The sequence below is a fragment of the Vipera berus genome (genome assembly GCF_964194415.1).
Source record: "Vipera berus genome assembly, chromosome: 1".
NCBI classification, from domain to species: Eukaryota; Metazoa; Chordata; class Lepidosauria; order Squamata; family Viperidae; genus Vipera; species Vipera berus.
Genome location: NC_138202.1, coordinates 334,277,355 through 334,300,424, shown reverse-complemented (window position 1 = coordinate 334,300,424; position 23,070 = coordinate 334,277,355). Strand labels below are relative to the sequence as shown.

The window sequence follows — 23,070 nt, the reverse complement described above, 5'->3', positions numbered from 1 at the left end:
CTATCCTGCCAGACATGATGGAATAGGTAGATGTTACTGGGAAGAGGCAGTCCCTCAAATGAATTGATTCCATGCCATGCATGGCTTTAAAGATCAAAACCAGGACATTTAATTGGACCCAGAAGCACAGTATCAACCAATGCAGCCCACAAAGCAAAGGTGTAATGTATGCAGTTCTTGAAGCACCCATAACTGTTCACATTGTCACATTTTGCACCAGCAGAAGCTTCTGGATACTCTTCAAGTGCAGCTGTGTGTAGATTGTGTTAACAGTAGTCTGTCTATAAGGTGACTGCGAATAGAACCTCCCAGTCCAAAAATAGACTGGTAGACAACATGAAGCTGTGCAAAGGCCCTTCTCACCATGACTTCTTCCTGCTCTTTGAGCAGGAGTTGCAAGTCCAAAAGAAGTTCCAAATTGGGTCTGTTTGGGGTAGAGCAATTACATCCAAGACTGGAGATGGTAAATCCCCACATAGAGAAAGCCCCCAAAGCCACTTGGTCTTACTAAGGATATTTGAAACCTGTTGTTCTCCATCCAGATTCCCATGCTCTCCAGGTACTGAGAATTGATATCAACAACATCACTTAACTCACCAGGAGCAGAAATACACCACTGAGAATCATCAGCATACTGGTGATACCTCATCCAGCACTTCATGTAGATATTAAACATGACTGGAGAAAGCTATCCTTTGGTGATTCTTTCACTTAGATTACTCTACTGAGCAGTGGGATGATCTAAATGGTCTTTTTCAATTCTTGAATTTTGTTATTCTATGTTTCCCATTACATTTTAATGGGAGTCATGCTACTCCTTAATGTGCAAGGGGAAGATTTTTTGAGTAAGTTCTGGTTATCACAACCATGATATCAATTAGCCAAGCTTGTATGAGCCATTGTGAGCCAAGCTTGTATGAGCCAAAAAGTTAGGTTCTACATTTAGGCATGAAAAACCAAAAACAGGTATAATATAGGTGCTCAATAGTAATAACTGTGAGAGGGATCTCGGAGTCCTAATGTATAATCACTTAAATATGAGCCAGCAGTGTGCTGCAGCTGCCAAAAAAGCCAACACAGTTCTAGGCTGCATTTACAGAGGGATAGAATCAAGATCACGTGAAGTGTTAATACCATTTTATAATGCCTTGTTAAGGCCACACATGGAATACTGTATCCAGTTTTGGTCACCATGATATAAAAAAAGATGTTGAGATTCTAGAAAGAGTACAGAGAAGAGCATTAAAGATGACTAGGGAACTGGAGGCTAAAACATATAAAGAATAGTTGCTGTAATTGGGTATGTCTAGTTTAATGAAGAGAAGGACTAGGGGTGACATGATAGCAGTGTTCCAATATCTCGGGCTGCCACAAAGAAGAGGGAGTCAAGCTATTCTCCATAGCACCTGAAGGCAAGACAAGAAGCAACAGATGGAAACTAACCAAAGAGAGAAGCAACCTAGAACTAAGGAGACATTTCCTGACAGTTAGAACAATCAGTAGAACAACTTGCCTCCAGAAGTTGTGAATGCTCCAACACTGGAAGTTCTTAAGAAAAGATTGGATAACCATTTGTCTGAAATGGTATAGGGTTTCCTGCCTGAAGAAGACCTCTATTCCAACTCTATTATTCTGTTAATATTTGTGCATCCAAAGTATAGTAATGCCAAATTGTGCTTACAAGACTTTGATAAGCCTGAAAGCACATTGTTAATTTTACCCTTGCCTTTCTTCTCAAAACATTATATGTCAATTTTTGGGGGTGGGGGTGGTCTATTCTTTCTATTGAACTCAATAGCATAAAATATGATTGGGTTTATATTACATAATTGGGATTATATTTAATCCATTAATGTTATTTCTTTGAATGAAAAATATAAAAACTTCTGATTATTTATTTTAAATCATGAACTCTGTGGGTTCTCTTCCACATGAGGGCCTAGACCAGGGGTCAGCAGTCTGAAACAGTGAAAGAGCCACTCGGAACCGGTTCCCTCACAAAAGGAAAAACGGAGCCGCAAAAAATGTGTGCGCATGTGCGTACATGTGCGCATGCGCAGAACAGGGTTTGACTGAAGAGTGGAGCCAAGGCAAGATATGCACCTACCCTGCATATTTGAATTGATTGGTTGAACTTTTTTAGTCCCACCTTTTTTTTTTTTTTTGGACTGCACATGGCAGAGGACTGGGAGCCGCAGGAGATGGCTGAAAGAGCCGCATGCGGCTCTGGAGCCGTGGGTTGCAGACCTGTGGCCTAGACAGTTGCTCTTATTGTTGTCCTCCCATGTCTGGCTTGCAGGTCTGAGATGTTTGCAGGAATAATGATTGTCTTCACTTTGGAAATAATATTACTGTACTTATATGAAAACCACAGATTAGATGAGATGGGTTTGAATCAATTTCATACAGATTCAAGTTGCTTCTAGTAGTGAGAAGAGATGCTGCAACTATGCAACCATGAAAGAGATTACCATTTGCAAAGTTAGCTGGGGGTGGAGGGAGAAATTTCTCTAGTAACAACAATTATGGGTTTTTCATACTCCTTTCCTGTTTCTAAATAGTGTCATTTCTGTAGGCACAATTATAGCAATGTAATAATTTGGCATGATGCAGAAGGGAAAGGAATATATTTGAAAGTGATGATTTCATAACAACGATTACAAAAGACCTCTTAAAAGATAAAGAGGCTCATATTAGTGGTAACACTGGGCACTTCAAAAGTGGATTTGAAATACTGCTGAGAGATATTTTTTTAAGCATTATGATTAAAGCAGAAGTTCCATCTTGCTAGAATACGTTACTGTGTTGTGCAAGAATTACACAGTATTCCCCTGTTTACTCACTGTTAAACCTTGTTCAACAAAGAATTTTTCCAAGAAAAATATGATTAAGAATTTGCTGTGGTTTATTTCTTTCCATGAGGATGTTGGTGCGCCCTTTTCTCATGTAAGTACCACCACCACCACTATCACAGCAAAAAAGCCGGAAAACCAATTCAGTGATTAATTGCAGTTTTCTTCACTGCAATCAAAAGAAAGCAATAAGAAACAATAACATCTGATGAGACTACTTGTCATTAGACAGAATGTTCTAGAATTATGTTGTCCCAATGAAGGAGAATATTTGTAGCTCAGGGTTGAAATGAGGAGTCCTTGGTGCTCTCTGAGCTTGTTTTCTTGCAGACGTCATTACCCTAACTAGGTAACGTCATCAATGCTAGTAAGGAATGCTCCTTACTAGCACCGATGTTGTTATCTAGTTAGGGTAATGAAACATCCGCAAGGAAAAAGAGAGCACCAAGGATCCCTCATTATGTTGTCCCACCCCTCTGTGGCATGAATTAAGTCTAAAATTCTACAAACGAACCTAATTAATGTCATGTTTAGTATTATGTAAAAGGGACGCGGTGGCTCAGTGGGTTAGGACGCTGAGCTTGTCGATCAGAAGGTCGGCAGTTTGGCGGGTCGAATCCCGAGTGCCGCGTAACAGAGTGAGCGCCTGTTACTCGTCCCAGCTTCTGCCAACCTAGCAGTTCGAAAGCACGTAAAAAATGCAAGTAGAAAAATAGGGACCACTCCGGTGGGAAGGTAACAGCGTTCCATGCGCCTTTGGCGTCTAGTCATGCCGGCCATGACCACGGAGACGTCCTCGGACAAGCGCTGGCTCTTCGGCTTTGAAACGGAGATGAGCACCGGCCCCTAGAGTCGGAAACGACTAGCATGCATGTGCGGGGGAACCTTTACCTTTACCTTTTACCTTAGTATTATGTATGTTCTCCTCCTTGAGTTACTTTTAAACTAACAAAGATAGAATACAAAATGTAATAAAATTAATGAATAAATGTTTGGCCCAAGATGTTTTGCTTCTTGAGATTCCACAACATTATGTATTGTCTTCCACATTCACCACCCCTACAATCAGTATGCATAGGGCAGTAAAGTTGTTTGAGCACATGAGATAAAAAACTTACAAATATAAGTCTTCTTTCCCGAGAGTAAAAATACAATAAAATTAATAAATTATTTCTATCACAGAAATCAGCTTTTTAGAAACAGAGGAATGTAATTCTTCGTTGGAAATAGATCTATTGGTAATCTAAGATGGTGTTAAACGTGAGTCTCTTATAATGCTTCAGGAGGTCATAAATACAAAGTTCCTTTCTTCAGCCCTAATTGCAGGGGGTTGCTATCAGGCAACCAATTTGTAAAATTTGGCAGTTGATCAAAATATGGTATGTTTGTCTCTCCCCCCCCTTTTTTTTAATGCTCCATAAATGTCACAGTGACAGTTTGTGTTTGCTTATTGGACATGCCTTCTATTTGCCATCCAGAATAGCCTAAATGTGCAAATATGTCGATCTGATTTTAAGAGCAGGATCGTCAGGATACGTATTGCTGGATTCTATTTTTTTATAGAAAAAGTGCTTTTGGCTTCAGTTCCTTTATTGACATGCCCTTTATTGTCTACAGTTTTCTAGAAACGATTAGCTTCTCTTGTAAAAAGCCAGTCCAGAATCCAGCGGGATTTAAAGTGTTTCTTTCCTGATGATTCTTAACTCATTTTATTGATGTCAATAATATGGGGGACCGTTAAGTGTTTACACCTCATCATGTTCTCTTTCTGAAGACTCTTATGAGCACTCTGTAAGTTTTTCACTGTGTTATTAAATCTCCCAGAAGACTGTCTTTAACAATGCAACATCTGTAGTAGAGGGAAGTTTGGCAATTGAGTGACAAGAGTATACCCATTAAATGTATATGTTAAACAATCTGGAAAATATCTCAGTTTAGCATCTGCTTTCAATTAGATAAGACAGTGACTGGTCAGTGTAAGAAAAAAGCTTTATTGGAAAAGGTAGACATAAATTATATGTAACTAGTTTCAGTCAACACAGTGTCCACCATTAACAATTGCTACATCTTTTAATGGCCCTAAGATTATGAGCAATATTGACTTGAGAGGGAAAATTGGGTAGTAAAGAAGAAACAAAACTGCTGCCATCTCAGCATGGGACTCAGACTCAAAGTCTAAAGTTCACGGGATTGTATCTCAGATAAAAAGAAAAAGGTTGGAAGCCTTGTGACTATAGGAAAACATCTGTGTGGTTTTCTTGAGTACAGTATAGAAGAGGTTGGCCATTGCTTTCTTCTGGTGGTTTTTAGTTCCTCAGTCCGGCATACAGCTCTGGTTATTTCCTGGTAGTCTCTTATCCAAGTAATAACCAGGCACGACTCCACTTCAATATTTCAGATCAGGCAAGGTTGACTACATACTGCAATCTCTTCAGGAGTGTTTTAGAGCATAATCTTAATAATAAAGGGATATGCAATGGTGTAGGAAACCAGGAGACTCTTGCCAAAAACAGAGACATACAGTATGGTAATAGTTGGAGAAACAAAATAATCTACTATTCCTCCTTCCTTATTCTTGTTTGCTCATATTTTGCTGCTCTCTTTCTGCTTTCTCAATCGGTGTCATGGATTGTAAACATCCTTGGGGCAAGGGCTTTTCTTTCACTCACATTTCATAAAGGCTTTCTGTTCCTCTGTAAAGTATCACATACATACACACTCTCCAGCTTTTGGTCCTGAGAGCATAGAAACAAAAGCCAGCCAGATATCACATGAGCTTGTTCATGTTTTCTGGTGTCTTGAACATACAGCTGAGGCATCATCCTAATGCCATGAAAGGCAGGGTTGTCCTCTGCACGTGCTGACTTCATTGTCTTACTGCAGGCTTGCCATCTCTTGCCTGTCTCATTTCTGTGGGTTAAAAAGTTAAAAAACAGAACATTCTAGTGTAAAGAAAGTGTGGAGATAGAGCATTGTAACTGTTAATGCTGAAGTTCTGAGCTGGTGTTGTGACATTTGTTCTCTGAACTCAATATCTTCTCACACTACAATATTTTAGTTGTCATCTCTAAACAGTTATTGTTTTTCAGCTGGGCAGATACTTTTAATAACATTATGTAAAACAGCCATAGTTTTGAGACAATGAGTCTTTGTTTTGGAACTGCTGGGCAGTCATCTTCTAGGGGAATATATGGGACTGAGTATTTTGGCAGGAAACTTCTGAGTCGACAATATATTACTTATGGGCATTATGCAGAAATGACTTGGTGGTGTGTCCCTTTCTAAAAAAAAATTCCAGTGGCCTAGCATTTGTAATTATGGGTTTAGGAGAGTGCATGTACACAACCTCCATGCTCAGCTTTATGTCTGAGAACCAGTTCCATCTTTGTACCATCAGAAGTGAAACAGATTGGTAAAGGACCACAATAATTTCAATATGGTGTTTTAGTTATGGATGTCTATCTGAAGAAGCCTTAGGTACTCAATAATGTTTAATAAACATTAAAAAAATCTGATAATCTAAAATGGTTTGGGATGAATTAGTATAGTGCTTGTGTTAGATGTGTATTGTAATCGTACAGAACTCAAAGCCTTCCATGTAGTTGGTCACATATAGAGATGTTTCTTGCATTTTGATAGTTGATTACTTTAAGGACACAAGATCTATTGAATTATGTTCCAGCATCCTGGTTTCAGTATTGACTAATCACTTGCCTCACAAGTAAAATATGAAGATGCTGAACCAGGCTTTGTTGTTCTCTGATTTTCTGACACCTTGGATTATGTATGCTGTTTATGAACAATCTATCTAATTATTATAGTTAGTAGTTGATAATCCCTCTTTGTATTTCACAATCTTAAGAATAAAATGGATCTTGTTCCTATAAATGCAGTGTGTCAGTTGTAATTATTTGATTGTGAACTCTTTTCACTTAAGTATGTAAATAAATTCCATTCCTCTCGTATCTGAGGATTATTATAGAATGAAAGTTATGGTCTCCTATTTTAAAATTAATTTTGAAATCAGGTGCTCATGTTCTTTCAGGAAGATCAGACCCAACAAAGCAAAAGATGTAACTCCGTATTATTTTTTCTTTTCTGAGGAGATTAGTAACAAATTAGATTTGTTACTAAAGAAGATTGTACACCACTTGGGCATGAAAGATAAAGACTGTTTTCCTGGAGAACAAATTATTATACAAAATAGATGATTGCCATTCATAGGTAATTGAAATATGCAAAATCTGAGTGCATCCTGCCAAACTGCTTAAACAGGGTTTGTCTGTCAGCAGCAGTAGCTTGGCAGCTAGTAATATTCATAGTTCTCACTCCTTGTAGCAACCTTCCCCAAGTGGATCTTAAGTGCTTGGTAACTGCCAGCCAATTAAGCCTTCAGGGCTTCAACTAGATAAGACTCCTCTGGAAAGAAAGAGGGTGAGGGAAGTTTTAAGGTTCTTATCTGGGGTGCCTTTTGGCCAGTTTTTCTAGTTGACAGCTGTCAAATACAATCTGCTCTTCAGAAAATCTTGCAAACCATTTGAGGTTGTTTTATCCCATGGCACAAGAGGCCAAATTGTTTGGTTAAACTAATTATTGTTTTGTTATTTAAACCTTTTAGAAATTCAATTTGTTGTCTGTAATGATTAAATTAAATATTTCTTAGTTCTATTAAAAATTCTATCATGGAAGATGTTATTTCAAATTTGTAACTTAGTAAGATATGTTTGGATAGCTTTCTTTGCAGACCATAAGAGATGCCAAAAATATGATTTAAGGAAGGAAGGTGATGAATCCTCATTTGCTTTAGGACAGGGGTCCCCAACCCCCGGTCAGTGGATTGGCACTGGGCTGCGGCATGCCAGAAACCAGTCCACCCAAACAAGCAAAGCCCCATCTGCAGGATGCAGGCAATACATGAAACCACGCCCCCTCCAGTCCACAGAAAAACCTTTCTCCACAGAACCGGTCCCTGGTGCTCAAAAGGTTGGGGACCTCTGCTTTAGGAGACAGATAATAAATCCAATATATTTTGGTGCTAATACAGGTAGTCCTCGACTTGGACCCACAATGGAGCCCAGAACTTATGTTGCTAAATGAGAAATTTGTTGTGTTTTGCCCCATTTTACGACTTTTCTTGCCACATTTGCTAAGTGAATCTCTGCAGTTGTTAAATTAGTAACACGGCTGTTAAGCGAATCTGGTTTCCCCATTGACTTTGCTTGTCAGGAGGTTGCAAAAGGGGATCACATGACCCCCACAGAATGCTGCAACCATCATAAATATGAACCAGTTGTCAAGCATCTGAATGTAAATCATGTGATCCCATGGGGCTGCTGCAATGCTCATAAGTCTGAAAAATGCTCATAAGTCATTTTTTTCAGTGCCGTTGTAAACTTTGAATGGTCACTAAATGAGCTGTTGTAAATCAAGGACTATCTGCAATGGACAATTCAGACGACACTCCTTTGATCCAGTGCTGATTAAATACAGGTAATCCTCATTTAGGGACCACAACTGGGACCAGCAGCTTGGTTGTTAATTGAAGTGGTTGCTAAGGGAAACCACGACTGTGCTGATTTTATTTCAGATTTCCTCTGCTTTACAGATTTGTGAAGGGTGTAAATGCAAGGAATGGTCACAAAATTACTTTTGCATCACCATCATAACCATCACCATAAAAAGAGGCAGTCACTAAGAGAAATCTACCTGTATTGTAATCAATTGCTCTTATTCTAATACTGTTCAAGGCTTTAGTGGATTTAATAGTAAGACCAGCCATAACACAGCAACCAATAGCTCCTTCAAGGGGGAAAAGGAGTTTTATGTAGAATATATAGAAGTTTTAACAGATCATTATTAGGTCGTCGTTCTTCAAATACAGAAAGGTTCATTACTAACATTTAAGGAAGCATTAGATGAGATATAATTTTTGGAGCAAAAATATGAATTATCCAAATAAACAATTATAATTGGCCTCTTCCATATTTATTCAAATTTTTTGAATTCCATTTGGATGACTGATTTGGCAGATTGCCATCATAACACATATACAATGATTAGGCAGAGATGATAACAAGAAGCATTAGCTACAGCAAGAAGATTGCACAGACTGATTACAAACAGCAACACGACAAAGTAGCAGCAATGGCATATTGAAATATCTGCAAAAAACACATTTGCCTGAAGGCAAGATCTGGTGAGACCATAAAATAGAAAAAGTAATGGAAAATGAAGAAGCTAAAGTGCTCAGGGCTTTTAAAATTCAAACACACAAGCACCTGCCACCCAATATTTCAGAGGTAACAATTGTCAATAAGAAAGATAAAAAGTCTGGATAGTCGATGTGGCAGTACTTGGAGGCAGCAGAATAGAAGAGAAAGAACTGGAGAAAATCACAAAAGACACAAAAGACCTGCAAATAGATGTAGAACAACTGAGGTACAAGAAAGCAAGGATGGTACCAATAGTAATAAGCAAATCCCAGAATATCTGGAGCACCAGTTGAACACTATTGGCATTAACAAAATAACCGTCAGTCAATTGGAAAAAGCAACTTTACTTGGAACACTTATATCCTGTGACAATACCTTTAATATTATTAAGCAACAACATCTATCTATCCCAGGTCCTTGGGAAAGACTTTATAGATGGACAAAAATGCCAAATCCGATCTAAACAATGGGCTAGCTGCGATCAACCATGATAATAGAATATTATCTTTATGGCTGTGTTTAATTATGGGAAGGCTTGAATATAAATGCTCTGTAAAAGTATGAGAACTCTAGCCATGCAATCTTAAATACATGTTGGGGGCAGTTTACACAACATGCGTGTTTCGTTACACTCTTTTTCCTAGATACTATATAATGAAGCTAGTAGTTGTGTTTGTCATTATATCCATAATGCTCTGGCTGCAGAAATATAAGCTTAGAACTCCCTAAAGAATTGTAGAAACTTGTTTTCATGATAATCAGGAGCTAACAGGCCAGAACAAGGAAATTATTTGGGAAGTGCCAGTCAAGTGCCAGTGTCAGGTTTTATGGAAGACAGACTATGTTATGCTGTTAGAATATATTGCTGGAGATGAACAGGTGAGATGAAAACACCAGCAGACTTTGGCATGGAGGCATGCATTCTTTGCCCATGCAATGACAGAGGGATCTCTGGATTCCTGCTGTTTCCCCAGTGGGCCCCAGGCAATGTTGTGCTTGTTTTCTTTGGCTGTTAATGGGTGGGTGGAACTGGCTTGACATGGGCTGTTGACATTTTCTTTCAAATGAGAAGTCAAAGATAGAAAATTTCACTTACAAAATCAAATCACAGTCATGCAATTTCTGGCTCATAGTTTATTTAATGATTCATTATTTCCTCTCTGCATCAACAGGTGGTTTCACTATTTTGTAATCTGCAAAAGTAAAAATAAAAATAAAAATAGAGAAGTCCCAAGTTTGCAGGATAAAAGAAAGAAATGCTTCAAACATCTTGGTTTGCTAAATGTGCTCTTGACCACTTTTCATTGGGATTTTGCCTGCATTTTCTCAGATGAGAAGCATTTGGATGACAGCTGTCAGAACAATAAATAACAACTGTTGAAAAAAGAACTTAAGCATCTGTTGTTTTAGTAGCAGCTCCTTAATTTGACTTCTCGCTTCCTATAGATTCTACCCATTTCTCCTGATTTCTTGCTGATTGGTTTCGATGCAACTAGTTGTAGATTCAAGAGTCTTTGAAAGAAACACTTGAGAAAAAACTGTTGGCTGTCAATTCTATTACTTCAACAACTAAAGGAGATTTGCGACAGTGACAAATATCTGTAGCTCGGATATAGGTTGAGGGTAGAGGTTCGTTCTCTTGTGGGTTGGTTTTCAAATGTTTCATTACTAGGCTAGGTAACATCTTCAGCAGAATTTAGATGTTAGTATCGGTGTCCTAAAGGAGATTTCCCTGACTGAAGCACTTGAGCAGAAGTCATTTCTTCAAAGCAATGCCTTCAAACAATTAAGGCTGCCCCACAGATAGGAGTAAGAAGGAGCAGATAAGCCCTCAAAAAAGGATTATTCCCTTCCCATTCATTTGACTGTATTAGAGGAAAGCAAATTGGAGTACATGGAGAAAGAAACAGCCTGCACCTATCTTCAACAGTGAAAGGACACAGGGCAGAAAACACCTTGCAGCCAAAACGGCTTCACACACATTTGCATTACTCGGGTAACCCTGAAGACACAGGTAAACTTCCAATGACTCTCTGAAAGAATGCAAATGACAGGTGTCTGCAAGCAATATAAAACTTTCCATTCCCCATCATCCAGTTAGAGCTGAAGAAGCTTCTTAGATGAGAAGCAAAACATCTTCAAAGAAAAACAAAAAAGTCCAGTTGCCTCCTGAAAAGCAGCTTTGGGACAACCATGACCTGGATGACTGAGAATCTCCATAGACATGGAGAAAGAAAGTCTTAGTTATACCACTTTGATTAGTTTACTTCTGACTCCCAAACAGGGTTGTAAAAACACATTATTTTAATGAGGTATGCTGAGCCTACAGTCATACTTTTGTCCACTTTAAAGGTAAAGGTTCCCCCGCACATGCGTGCTAGTCGTTTCCAACTCTAGGGGCCGGTGCTCATCTCCGTTTCAAAGCCGAAGAGCCAGCGCTTGTCTGAGGACGTCTCTGTGGTCATGTGGCCTGCATGACTAGACGCCAAAGGCACACGGAACGCTGTTACCTTCCCACCGTAGTGATCCCTATTTTTCTACTTGCATTTTTACGTGCTTTCAAACTGCTAGGTTGGCAGAAGCTGGGATGAGTAACAGGCGCTCACTGTGTTACGTGGCACTCGGGATTCGACCCGCCAAACTGCCAACCATCTGATCGACAAGCTCAGCGTCCTAACCCACTGAGCCACCGCGTCTCTTTAGGGGTCCATTAATGCAAAATATCCCACCATTCTTCTACTGCCTTTCTCAGTTACATAGCTTTTCTTGGCTCTGCCTGTCCAGAGGCAGCCCTGTAAAATGGTTTAAAGTTGAGCAGATCCCAAGTTTCCCATATTCATATGAAATAGCTCTTCTACTAGGTCAGAGGACCTCAACCTTTTGAGGACCAGGGACCGGTTCCACAGCCCGGAGGGCGCATAGTTTCCTGTACTGCCTGCATCCCACAGATGGGGCTTTGCTTGTTTGCATGGATCGGTTTCTGGCATGCCACGGACCAGTGCCGGTTCACGGACGGGAGGTTGGGGACCTCTGCACTAGGTGTTCTGGATCTTTTTTGCCAGACAAAATATTATCTCAGCCAATAGGCAAAGCATTTCAGGATTCGTTGTTCATTTCTTTCCCATCCTCCCAAAATAAATAATTAGCTGGTTCTTCTCTCCTATATTATTCCTGTTTCCAATGAGCAAGACAAAATCCTAGATCATAGAAACCGAATCTGGAACAAGGACAGTGCAGTTTGTTAGTATGCAAAATTGCAAATATTCACTTACCTCTACCATTCATGCATCAAGACTCACCCTTAGAGTCAGGCAATTCATTTGAAGCTCTTGGGGTCAATTCATTTTTCCAGCTGAGCCATCAGAGTTATTTTTAGGATGTTTTAAATTATTTTTGGTTGTCAGCTTTGGCAAAGGCTGTTGCAAAAATAAACTAGGTTTATATTATATATATATATATACAAATACCTGACTGTATTAAATGAATGGGCTAAATAAAACCAGAGATTTCAGCAAAACCTGCAATTCTCTCCATAGCCCCCATTTACTTTATTAGACAGATTGTCAAGGTCACTACCTTCTTGTCTTCTCTTCAAATGGGACTCAAAAAAGTGAGACATACGTATTTTTTTTATGCCTGACCTTGAAAAAACTTTTTGAAAAAGATCCAAATTTTGTTAATGATGTTTCAAGATTTTTTCTGAATTATTGTTCAATCCTGCATGACTCAAACTCGAAAGGTTTTCACATTGGCATAATGATTGCTGTTGCAGATTGAAGTTTGTTTTGTTTTGTTGAAGCAGAATCAGGATTGAATGTAAAGTAGCAGTTTAAGCAATTGTAGGGCTGTGAAGGAAGTGGAAGAAAAATGAAGGCAGGTTTATAATGTAAAGCATATAATTCTTGTACTTAGAGCTGATGAGTTTTGTCCTTTGGGGTTTTTTGAAAGAGCCAACATTCCCCCCCCCCATGGCTGATTATGTTTCTTCTGACATCGTATGAGTCTTCAGTTATGCCAGGAAGGAGGAAAAAAATTAAATCTGTAGTCATTAGTTCCAAACCAGTAGTCCTTCTTTGTCAGCCTCATAAATTAGGACAAGTGACCAGTGTTTCCATTGCAATTGGCACAAGGGTGTGGTTTCTATTGATTTGTGATGCTAATATTCCTAAAACAATCTTTGGCTCTCAACAGATGCTTTCATCTTATTAACAGAGATTCAGATCTTAGCAAAAACACTTGAATCATTTTGAATTGGTTAAGTGATTAAAATGTTGTGTATTTAATTATTCTATCTACTCAGTTTTGATAGTATCAATCTCTCCTCAAAATCCAATGGACTTTTTTAAAAATCCAAGCTGCAAATAAGCATATGGTTGATTACTGATACACACCCATTTAATATAAAAATCATTTTACTCTGATGTCTTCAAAATCTAATCTCAATGTACACATGTTGTACTTTGACAATAAAGGTTTATTATTATTATTATTATTAAAATATTGGTGTAAACATTCAGGTTAGTTTGAATATTAATTTCATGTTTTTAGCATTAAATATGTTTGCCTATTAGTAGTCCTGAAGGAGAAATCAGAAGAAACATTAATTTAAAATGCTTAGATGAAATACTGATCTTATAGTAAAAATGTAAACAAATAAAATGCACTAGAACCATTGTTTTTTCAAAACACATTGTGGGGCCCTTGGTGCTCTCTGAGCTTGGCAGTTTTCTTGCAGATGTTTCGTTATCAAACTAGGTAACATAATCATAATTTAACCCTGAGTTACAAACCCTGAGTTACAAATATTCTCTTCTATTGATATCAAAACACATTGCATATATAAAATCATTTCTATAACATTGCATGTTGAGAACATTAAGTCTTATGTAAAGATGAAGTTTGTTTGACATACCATAGTTCATCAAATCTGGTAAATTTTATTTGCAAACAGTGACTATTTTATGATTTTAAAAGGGTTAAATTCCTTCTCAGATAGCATCTCACTCCAAATCTTTTCTATCAGTATTGTTTTTTAGGTAGTTCTCAACTTATGACCAAAACTGGAAGCAGAATTTCTGTCACTAAGCAATGTGGTTGTAAAATGAAATGTCACGTGACCATAGCAATGTAATGACTGCAAACCCAGCACTCCTGGTTGTTGTTGTAATTCCAGATAGGTGGGTCAGATAAGTGGAGGCAGTCCCAGGCAAGGAGCGCAGGGGTGGGAGATGCTTTGTGAGGCCTGGGACAGGTCCTGCCTGCAGGCTGGGGGAGGGTGTGCAGTGTGTGTGAGCATAGGGAGGTTGTGGAAAGAATATGCTGTGGCTCAGGGCCCACAGCTCTGGGGCTGCAAGAAGCTCCTCAGCCACAGTGCAGTTGTGTGTAATCGCATGCAAAGTTTCTTGGGAGTAAGATTAAGACTCGGACTGAGTTCTAGGTAGGTACTATATAAAGTTGTGCTATAAAGTACTATAATAATTCATATTATTTCCTAGCCCTGCTAAGACTGAAGCTATTATTTTGTAATAATGTTGTAATAGTGTTCAGATGAAACCAATGGTGCTGATAGCTAGCAAAGTAAAATCAAACAAATACTATATTGTGGAAACGATTTAAAATTGAGTGAATATTTGGATATGGTTTTGTGGAAGAAAAAGGAAGCTGCTAGGTAATCTTCCCCCTCTTTAAACAGGTGACTTGAACCTTGCTTCTTGAAGCTGCTGCGGGTAAACCATTCCCTATGTGTTTTCCATCATTTTCCACCTGTTTCATTTCTTGATGATGTTCTTTGTTTCTTTCACAGGTGAGAATTGACTCAATATGAGTGGCCTTGGGAACAACTCTACGGACCCAGGAAACCTGGATTCTCAAAAGAGGAAGGGGTCACCATGCGACACTCTGGTCCAGAGGTAAGTACAATTTTAGGGGATTATTCTTCCAGCATAGAGGGGGTTTTTTTTTCTTTTCTTTCTGGCACTCTTTTTCTGCACAAGCAGATGGGAGCAGATTTCATCCCCTCGGATAAGTTCACACATCCCACCAGTGTTTGGCTGTTTGTTTGTGAGTATCTACTGTAGAAGATGGAACACAACTCTCCATCTGTTCGTCTTCTCTCTTGGGGAGCAACTGGTGATTTGTGACTGAAGCTGTTTTTACTTATTGATTGACTTGAGTTTGTAGCACACTTCACACTTTATGGTCATTAATATTTCTCTTGTTTCAAAATCTAAAATCCAAGAAAATTTAAAATGGAAATAGATTGCATCTTCAAATTATATGGATATCTAAAGGCATCTAGAAGGGGATTGGCCGTCTCCCTAAATATTGTTTTTTTTTTAAAGAACTAGAAAATGATGATTATCATTTTCTCATAAATTGATAAAACCTTGCTTCTCAGGTTTTAGTTAGAACGCTAATACTTTTTATCAGTTCATTTCTTGGAAAAGTCAATTAAAAATCCCCTTATTAATCAAATACCAAATTTTCTTTTAAAATGTAATTTTTGAGTATTTTAAAAACTCACAGGAAATTGGGATCAGAGCAGATATCTTGAACTTTTTGAAACTCGCACCATTTGAATTTCTTAAAATGGTATACAGTTCCAGTAATGGCTTTGTTAATTCAGCTTTGTTCTACCTGTTTTTCCCCCCCAGCATTTTACTTAGGAGTGGTACAAGATACTGCATTATTCCTCCATGCCAGCCCACTTTGCACTGTCTATATTTCACTCTTCATTACAGTTCTCTCATGAAAAGGTTTTTCCTCTTTATGAGGAATTGTGGAAAAGGTAATTTTGGAAGTAATTGTGATAGCTGGCAACTATAAATAGCAACAAGTTTAAATATGTGGCAAAGTAGTACTTATTCCAAGGAAATATTCCATGGAATATGACATTTGTTTCTTTATTACATTTATATCCTGATTTTTCTTCAGGAACACAAGTCAGTGTACATTAATATCTCCGTTTTGTCTGTGTCATTGACATTGACAGTCTGCTTGACAACAACCCTTTTGAGATAGATTGGACTGAGAGGGCGAATGGTACAAAGTCACTCAGTGAGTTTCCATGGCTGATGGTGGAATATGTTATACCATACTGGTCCAAAAATTCTGGAAAAAAAACAACAACTATGCTGCTGGTGCTAACAGCAAATGTTCCCCTTCCATGCAGATATTCTGACCATGGATTATGAGAGGGCTATCCTTGCTAGTTTCTTCTATTCTCATGGTTTCTTTTTATATGACTAGAGGTTTGGTTTGGTTTTGAGCTGTGTAAAGTCTAAGGAAAAAGAGCTCACATAATTTCATGTAACTGTATTCACATACCTCCTTTCTTTTCTGTTTGGTCATTCATCTGTTTCCATAGTTCAGAAACTCCTCACAATAGGAGCCTAATTCTGAGGTCAAGCAAGTCATAGGCCCATTTGTTTAGTTAATTTATATTCCATACTTCCAACATAAATTTTACATTGCAAAAAAGCTAAACTAGAAGAAAGTTATTATTAATATGCTAAACAAATAGCCACTGCAGTATTCCACTTAGATTAATAATAAAATCAATACTGCTGTCAGATGTAGATGCTAATACTGGTTGTATTTAAAAGTCTGGCAGAACAAAAATTATTTTTATCCCTTGCCAAAATTGTAGGAATAAAAGTTGCAAGTGGATCTTCTTTTAATACTGAACATTTCTATAGCATTCCCAGGCGTGTCTATTCTGCTGAAAGTATGGATAGTGGATAGGAAAGTGTATCTGAACTACACCATCATGCTATTACAATTCAGGACAGGTTACAAGGAAAATGTCTCCTCAGTTTGTAAACCAGCAAGTTGGGGGAATCATTTGCTGTTGTACCAGAATTAAGGAACTATGCAAAAGTCCAAGTCTACAGACATTGATGTAAAAGGGACAAAAGCATAGAAGAAGAAGAAAACCAGCTTATTAACAATTCCTACATATGATAATTGCCACAGTGACTTCTAATGGAGAGACTGGTAGAGCCAAATTGATCCAAGCCAAGCCTGTGCAAAACATACTTTACTGTTTCATCCCTTTTTCATATGGAGCTCAGTGGAAGTTAGTTTATTATGTCTTCAAAACATTTTTCACCTTCTCTAATGCTGAAATGGTTTCCATAATGGCTTCTAGGAAAACAGTGAGAAAGAAATCTATATTTGCCCATAGGAATAATGTGTAGATAATAATATAGAAGGAGAATGCGGTGTAGAATAGGGAGTCTGGATGCATTCTGTAAATTTTTAATGAGGAGCAAAGAGAACGAAAAAGGAAAAGCCTTCACGTTTCTTACTTAAAAACAAAGGATTGCAGCATTTGACAGACTAATATATTTATTACAACACAACTCTGTCAATTAATTGGCAGGATTATATATATCATATATTATATAAACTGTTGCTTTTTTATATAATTTTAAGGCTGTGGGCTTTTTGTAGTTCTTCATATTATCATGTAAAGATATACTTATTTTCATTCTATTGTAACATAGTAAAATGCCATGAAACATTCCAAATCCAGTGGTACAGTATAAATGTGATGATGCAGAAATACATACATACATACATACATAAAATTGGTGCCATGCATGACGTAGCACTTGTGATAATTCTGTGAAGCAAAATAACAATTAACAGGCACAGCAATTAAATGGCAGTCCAGCCACCCTAACCCTGACAAGTTAATTAATAACTATAGTGAATAGAAAACAGCTATTTGTAATCAGATTTAAATGGATAGTGTCAGATTCTTGATTGATTGTTTTAGTTCCTTATCCCAACTGTAGTCTTCCTTTGCAATTTTTCTAGTAGTGAATGGCAGATTTCATGTCAGAAGCAGGATTCCTTTCGAAGTCAAAGGTTTCTCCCACTTGATTCTAGATATTGCTGTTCGTGATATTAGGTTTGTGTCTGCTGATTCTGTTGTACAAAAACTACTCTATAAATAGAATTATTAGCAGAATATATATATATATATATATATATATATATATATATATATATATATATATATATATATATATATATATATATATATATATATATATATATATATATATATATATTATATAATAAATTATATTTATATATTATATAAATTATTTTTTTTAAAAGAGGTATATCTCAGTCTTAATTACATTTTGATTTTGTGTTTAAAGACAATGTTGGGACAAACTACTTTACGCCCAATTTTGCTCAGTCTCTTTCCAAGTAAAGATCTTAACTGGTTGAGCCCTGACTTCATTTAACTTAACATCCCCAATACTACATCGTAGAATGGGCAAAAGTTAATCCTTGGGTTAACAAATATATTTTTCCTATTTTACTTTCTTTTCAGCATACCTTCTAAGATGGCTCCTGCTGTTCTGTTTGCATGTATCATCTAAAAGAGAGTGCTGTCTTCAATAAACTGTTCTTTTACTCACTTGCATATTCATGCCAGTTCAGTTCATTAAAGCCCTTAATTAATTTGTATGATTAATTGGCAGAGGTTTTTAACAGTTTGTCAGAATTAATTTCAGCCTGCTAATATACCATTTTCTTCTGTGTTGGAGTCTATATGCTTAATTGTTACTGATGGTGGTAGCTGACTGAAACTATTCTTATTAGGCATTTTTGTAAAAGCAGTTGCTTTATTTTTTCCATCAGTTGCAGCTTATATTACCATAGCAACAATGGCAATGAGTTGTTAATATCTTAATGAATTCACATATGTTGCTTTACTGGTTTCCTGCCCACCACCCTTTCTTTAATTTCACCTGAACAAAAATGTCCAGAAGTAACATTTCCCATTTCTTCCACAACCTATGCACCTTTACCTTTCCCAGATTTTATTTATGTGTGTGTGTGTATGTGTGGTGTGGTGTGTGTGTGTACACACATACACACATGTTAAAGCTTATATGCGCGAGTGTTTAGCAGAATTTTTCATTTGAGTATAGGAAAGAAAGATATTCTTGTAACTGTTCTTTTTTTTTTAAAGTTATGCTTTCAACAGCTTATCTGGGTCATCCATGGTCTTCAAAGAACAGCATGAAAAAAAAAAGTTAATTGAACTAGTAGAACATTGTTAAAGCAGGAATCCAAAGTGGAGAGAATACCCTTAGTATTGTTAGGTCTCCATTTCTGGGAATAAATGAGGTTTTAATTCTGGAAAAATGAAACTTGGAAAGAATAATTACATTTATCAATATCAGTGGTTATGGCACATTCTAGTACGACAATCAAGCACAACATTCTAGGAACTGCATCATTCTTCCAAATAATGGAGACACTAGTTGAAAGGGGTGGAAGAGAGGTTCTGTTTAGGTTCTATATTCCCAGCTGTGAAGGTGTTACCAATGGAGCAAAAATAGGAGTCTGATCAATAACAGAAATCTTGGGAAAGGACCTGTTAAGCAGCTTACAACTGTTAGCTATTCATTTTTTTAAGTTTAGGGGGAAAAACATTGCAAACTGTAGAATTGGCTTTTTGCAACTAAACAATAGTTAGTTGTTCTTCTTTTGCTTGATTTTATGATCTGTTGGCTACATTTCAGTTTTGTTTATGAAGTGATTGCTATTGCAAGGAGATTGATTATCTTTCTTAATTCATTTTTGTCTTTTAGTTTATTAACTCTGTTTGTTGGCATGCTGCCATCACATTTTATTCCCCAGTAGCAACTTACCAATTGCTTTTTGCCCTCATTGAACTCCTTTTAATTCAATAAGTTGGGTTTTTTTCTGCCTTAATGACAGAAAGGACACCTCAGATATGTGTAAAAAGGAAAGAATTAGGACAGTTCAAAAGAGAAATACATTTTTTATTTTTATTTTATTTTTATTACATTTATATCCCGCCCTTCTCCGAAGACTCAGGGCGGCTTACAAGCTTAGCAGTAGCCTTCATTCTATGTATATGCCTGCTTATTAGGGCTTTCATACACCCCCCAAGCGGCATTATTACAAAGTCAGCTTAATTGCCCCCAACAATCTGGATCCTCATTTTACCTACGGTACCTTGGAAGGATGGAAGGCTGAGTCAACCTTGAGCCTGGTGGGACTCGAACCTGCACTAATTGCAGGCAGCTGGTGTTACTTAAGGAGGCATTAGCCCACTGCTCCACCAAGGCTCTATACATACATACTATCGCACTATTCCAGAGTAAGCAAAGTGCAGAAAGAGTAAGAGCATGCAAGCAAAATAAATTAAAGGTGTGACTTACAGTAAAAGGGGGAAAAAGGAAATATGACTCAACCTAATTTTAAATCAACAGTAGCTACTGTACATGTCCTTCTCCTTCTACCCTTCTTTAGTTCTATCATATCCAAACTACATAGATTTCATTTTCTGCTTTATGTTTCTCTTTTTTGAGAGAAAACTCCATCCTACTATGACCTTTTCTACTTTCCCCTTCCTATTAAATGTATCAGCAGTTAACAAAATATAGTCTTCCTTCGTGTATTTCTTTGTATAAGAGAAAATAATCTTTGATATTTCTGACAAAGCAATTTCAAGAGCTGACCTAAGCATTACCACAAAAATACCATATTTCATAAATGACTGTAATTCTGCAGTCCCATCATTAACCGTGGACCCCTGGGTCATTAAATGAGGATGTCACGTGATCACGACCTCCTGCTGACTTCCCCATCGATTTTGCTTGATAGTGCACACTAATAACAATATGAACACTTCAAAGAATAAAAAAAGAACTTCCAAAAATAAAATTTCTGAATACATTAACAATCACCTTTGCTGGGCTCCAGCCTCACACTAATTCAGTGCTTGATGGAAAAGCTACCTGTTAGAAGTCTTCTGGAACTGGCACAATTGGCAAATATTTTCAGGGAGAAGTGACCCCACAAATAACCTGCCTCTGCTATTCAGGTCTTAAAAGATGGTAACTACCAGAAAAAAACTGGAAGCCAGTGTGCTGATGCAGCAGTGGTGTCATATGGAGAAATGGGGCACTTGAAACTGTGCAGACTGCTGCATTCGGGACCAGTTGTAATTTCTGGATCACCTTCAAGCATGTTATTATCCAAATAGGAAGTGACTACAATGAGTGACTATCAGCAGGCCTGCTAGTCCAGCAATAGGTACAGTTGGCACATGAGATGTTTCTGTGCAAAGCCCCCCTGCAACCAAATAGAGTCATAAATTCAGGAGAACCGTAGAATTGCGCACTACCTCTCCCTGTTCCCTCAAAAATCAAAGATGATGTGTCTCCAGGTTATGGGGCGGGGAATTAAAAACCCAACGCTACTCTGTATTTCTAGGGTTGAGTCAGAGCTGGGTTCCTCCTCAACCAAATCCCCACATCTTCTGGGCCAGAGGTAAAAATGAACATAAGGATCCTCTCTACTTTCTAAGGAACGATCTATTTAAACTTTTTCTAGATGACAGTTCAGACACGTCTTAGGCACTTCTATAGGATCTGTATATCTGGAGTCCAAGTTCAAACAAAGCCAAGTGATTCTATCAAACAAATGCCTATAATAAGGATTCCCACAACCCCTCCTTATCAAAAGAGACCTAGTCACCTGAAATGAGACCACCAGCTGGCTTTCTGCAGATGCATTAAGAGTGAAGAAATGAGCTCACTGCACCACTCTTTATCACCACAAGATAAGCCCTAATGCTCTTATCTCTGCTTAGTCAGCTTCACTCTTCATCTTGTGTCATCTGTCTCCTCAATGGTCCCTCCCTCCACATCCATACCTGTTTTAATGTTGAAACAGATTGGATTTCAGTGAATTTATGGGTGCTTAGAATGTGTTCACAAAAACTCCCAAGTATTCAAGGAACTGATATATTTGGTTTGATTTATTATTGGTTTGGCTTTTGAATTATTTCTGAATAAACCATACATAGGTTTTGATTATGGAGAATTCAGTAACTATGAATTGATTTTCTCTAACAGCAATGAGAAACGACGCAGGGAGCAAGAGAACAAATACTTAGAAGAGCTGGCAGAACTGCTTTCAGCCAATATTGGAGAGATTGACAGCCTGAGTGTCAAACCAGACAAATGCAAGATTCTAAAAAAAACGGTTGATCAGATTCAGCAGATGAAAAGACTCGAACAAGGTAGATCTATAAAATCTTTTGTCTTTTTTGTTGTTCATTTCCTGTGTTCTTGAATTTATAATACAAGGCAATGGTATATAAACTATGTCCCAGGATCTTCTTGAGGAAGCACAGGAGAACTTGAAAAATGTTCACAAAGGTAGAATAGAATCCTATCAGTCATCCACTGCTAAAGCCCAATTGATCAAAATTTAAGTTTTGCATAAGATTTTCTTCCTGGTTCACACTGGAGGAACTGGGAAAATAAGATCTTTACTGTTCTACAATGACAACCTGATTTTTAATAAAGGATTGCAGGTAAACTTCGGCTGTGTTTTGATCATAACATTCACTACATGCAGATTGTATAAGGAAGGAGCCAAAGTTATTTTTTAAAACTAATGCAGGGTTAATATCCCATCCCAAAGGTAATAACACAAAATTGCAAGTAGTAACACCATTCCTAATCCTTACTTGGTGGATGGTACAACAAATATTGGACATGCACTAAGAGTATTAGAAACCAAAACAAGTTCAATACATTTGAGGGGCACTGAGCCATAGTACTGAAAGCCAAGCTGCATATTATGTGCAACTCCATGTAATGAAGGATGTATTGTACACTTTTTCTGTAAATTAGCAAACAGCTTTTGGGAGGATTGAAATGTAGCAGAAGACCTGCTGGCTGGAGAGATAAATACTTAATGTTTCATTGTTCTTTTCCCTCCATGATTTTCTCTTTATAACATCATAATTCTGTATCCTGCAAAGTTAATGTGGAATCAGTTTGGAATATATGGATTTGGAGCAAGAAATTGACAAGCAGAGAAACGTTACTGTATGCACTTTCGTTGTATTTCCTACTGTTCTGATATCACAATACTCTCTCAAAGTTAGTTACCAAAGCAATCACCAATGCATTTTGAAGCAGATTCCCCAT

At 37.6% G+C, this 23,070-nt stretch overlaps 1 protein-coding gene across 5 annotated transcripts in view; it reads left to right on the top strand.

The window, feature by feature from the left end:
* NCOA1 (nuclear receptor coactivator 1) overlaps positions 1–23,070 on the top strand; it is a 308,570-nt gene that overhangs the window by 195,977 nt on the left and 89,523 nt on the right. For 4 of the 5 annotated variants that reach the window (XM_081326952.1, XM_081326949.1, XM_081326951.1 and 1 more), the window contains 2 exons: positions 14,868–14,973; positions 21,985–22,151. In XM_081326952.1, the coding sequence (XP_081183078.1) occupies positions 14,885–14,973; positions 21,985–22,151 (256 nt within the window). In that variant the 5' untranslated portion in view covers positions 14,868–14,884. Of the gene's footprint in view, positions 1–14,867; positions 14,974–21,984; positions 22,152–23,070 lie in introns of those variants that run through there. The other variant, XM_081326953.1, reaches the window with a different exon arrangement.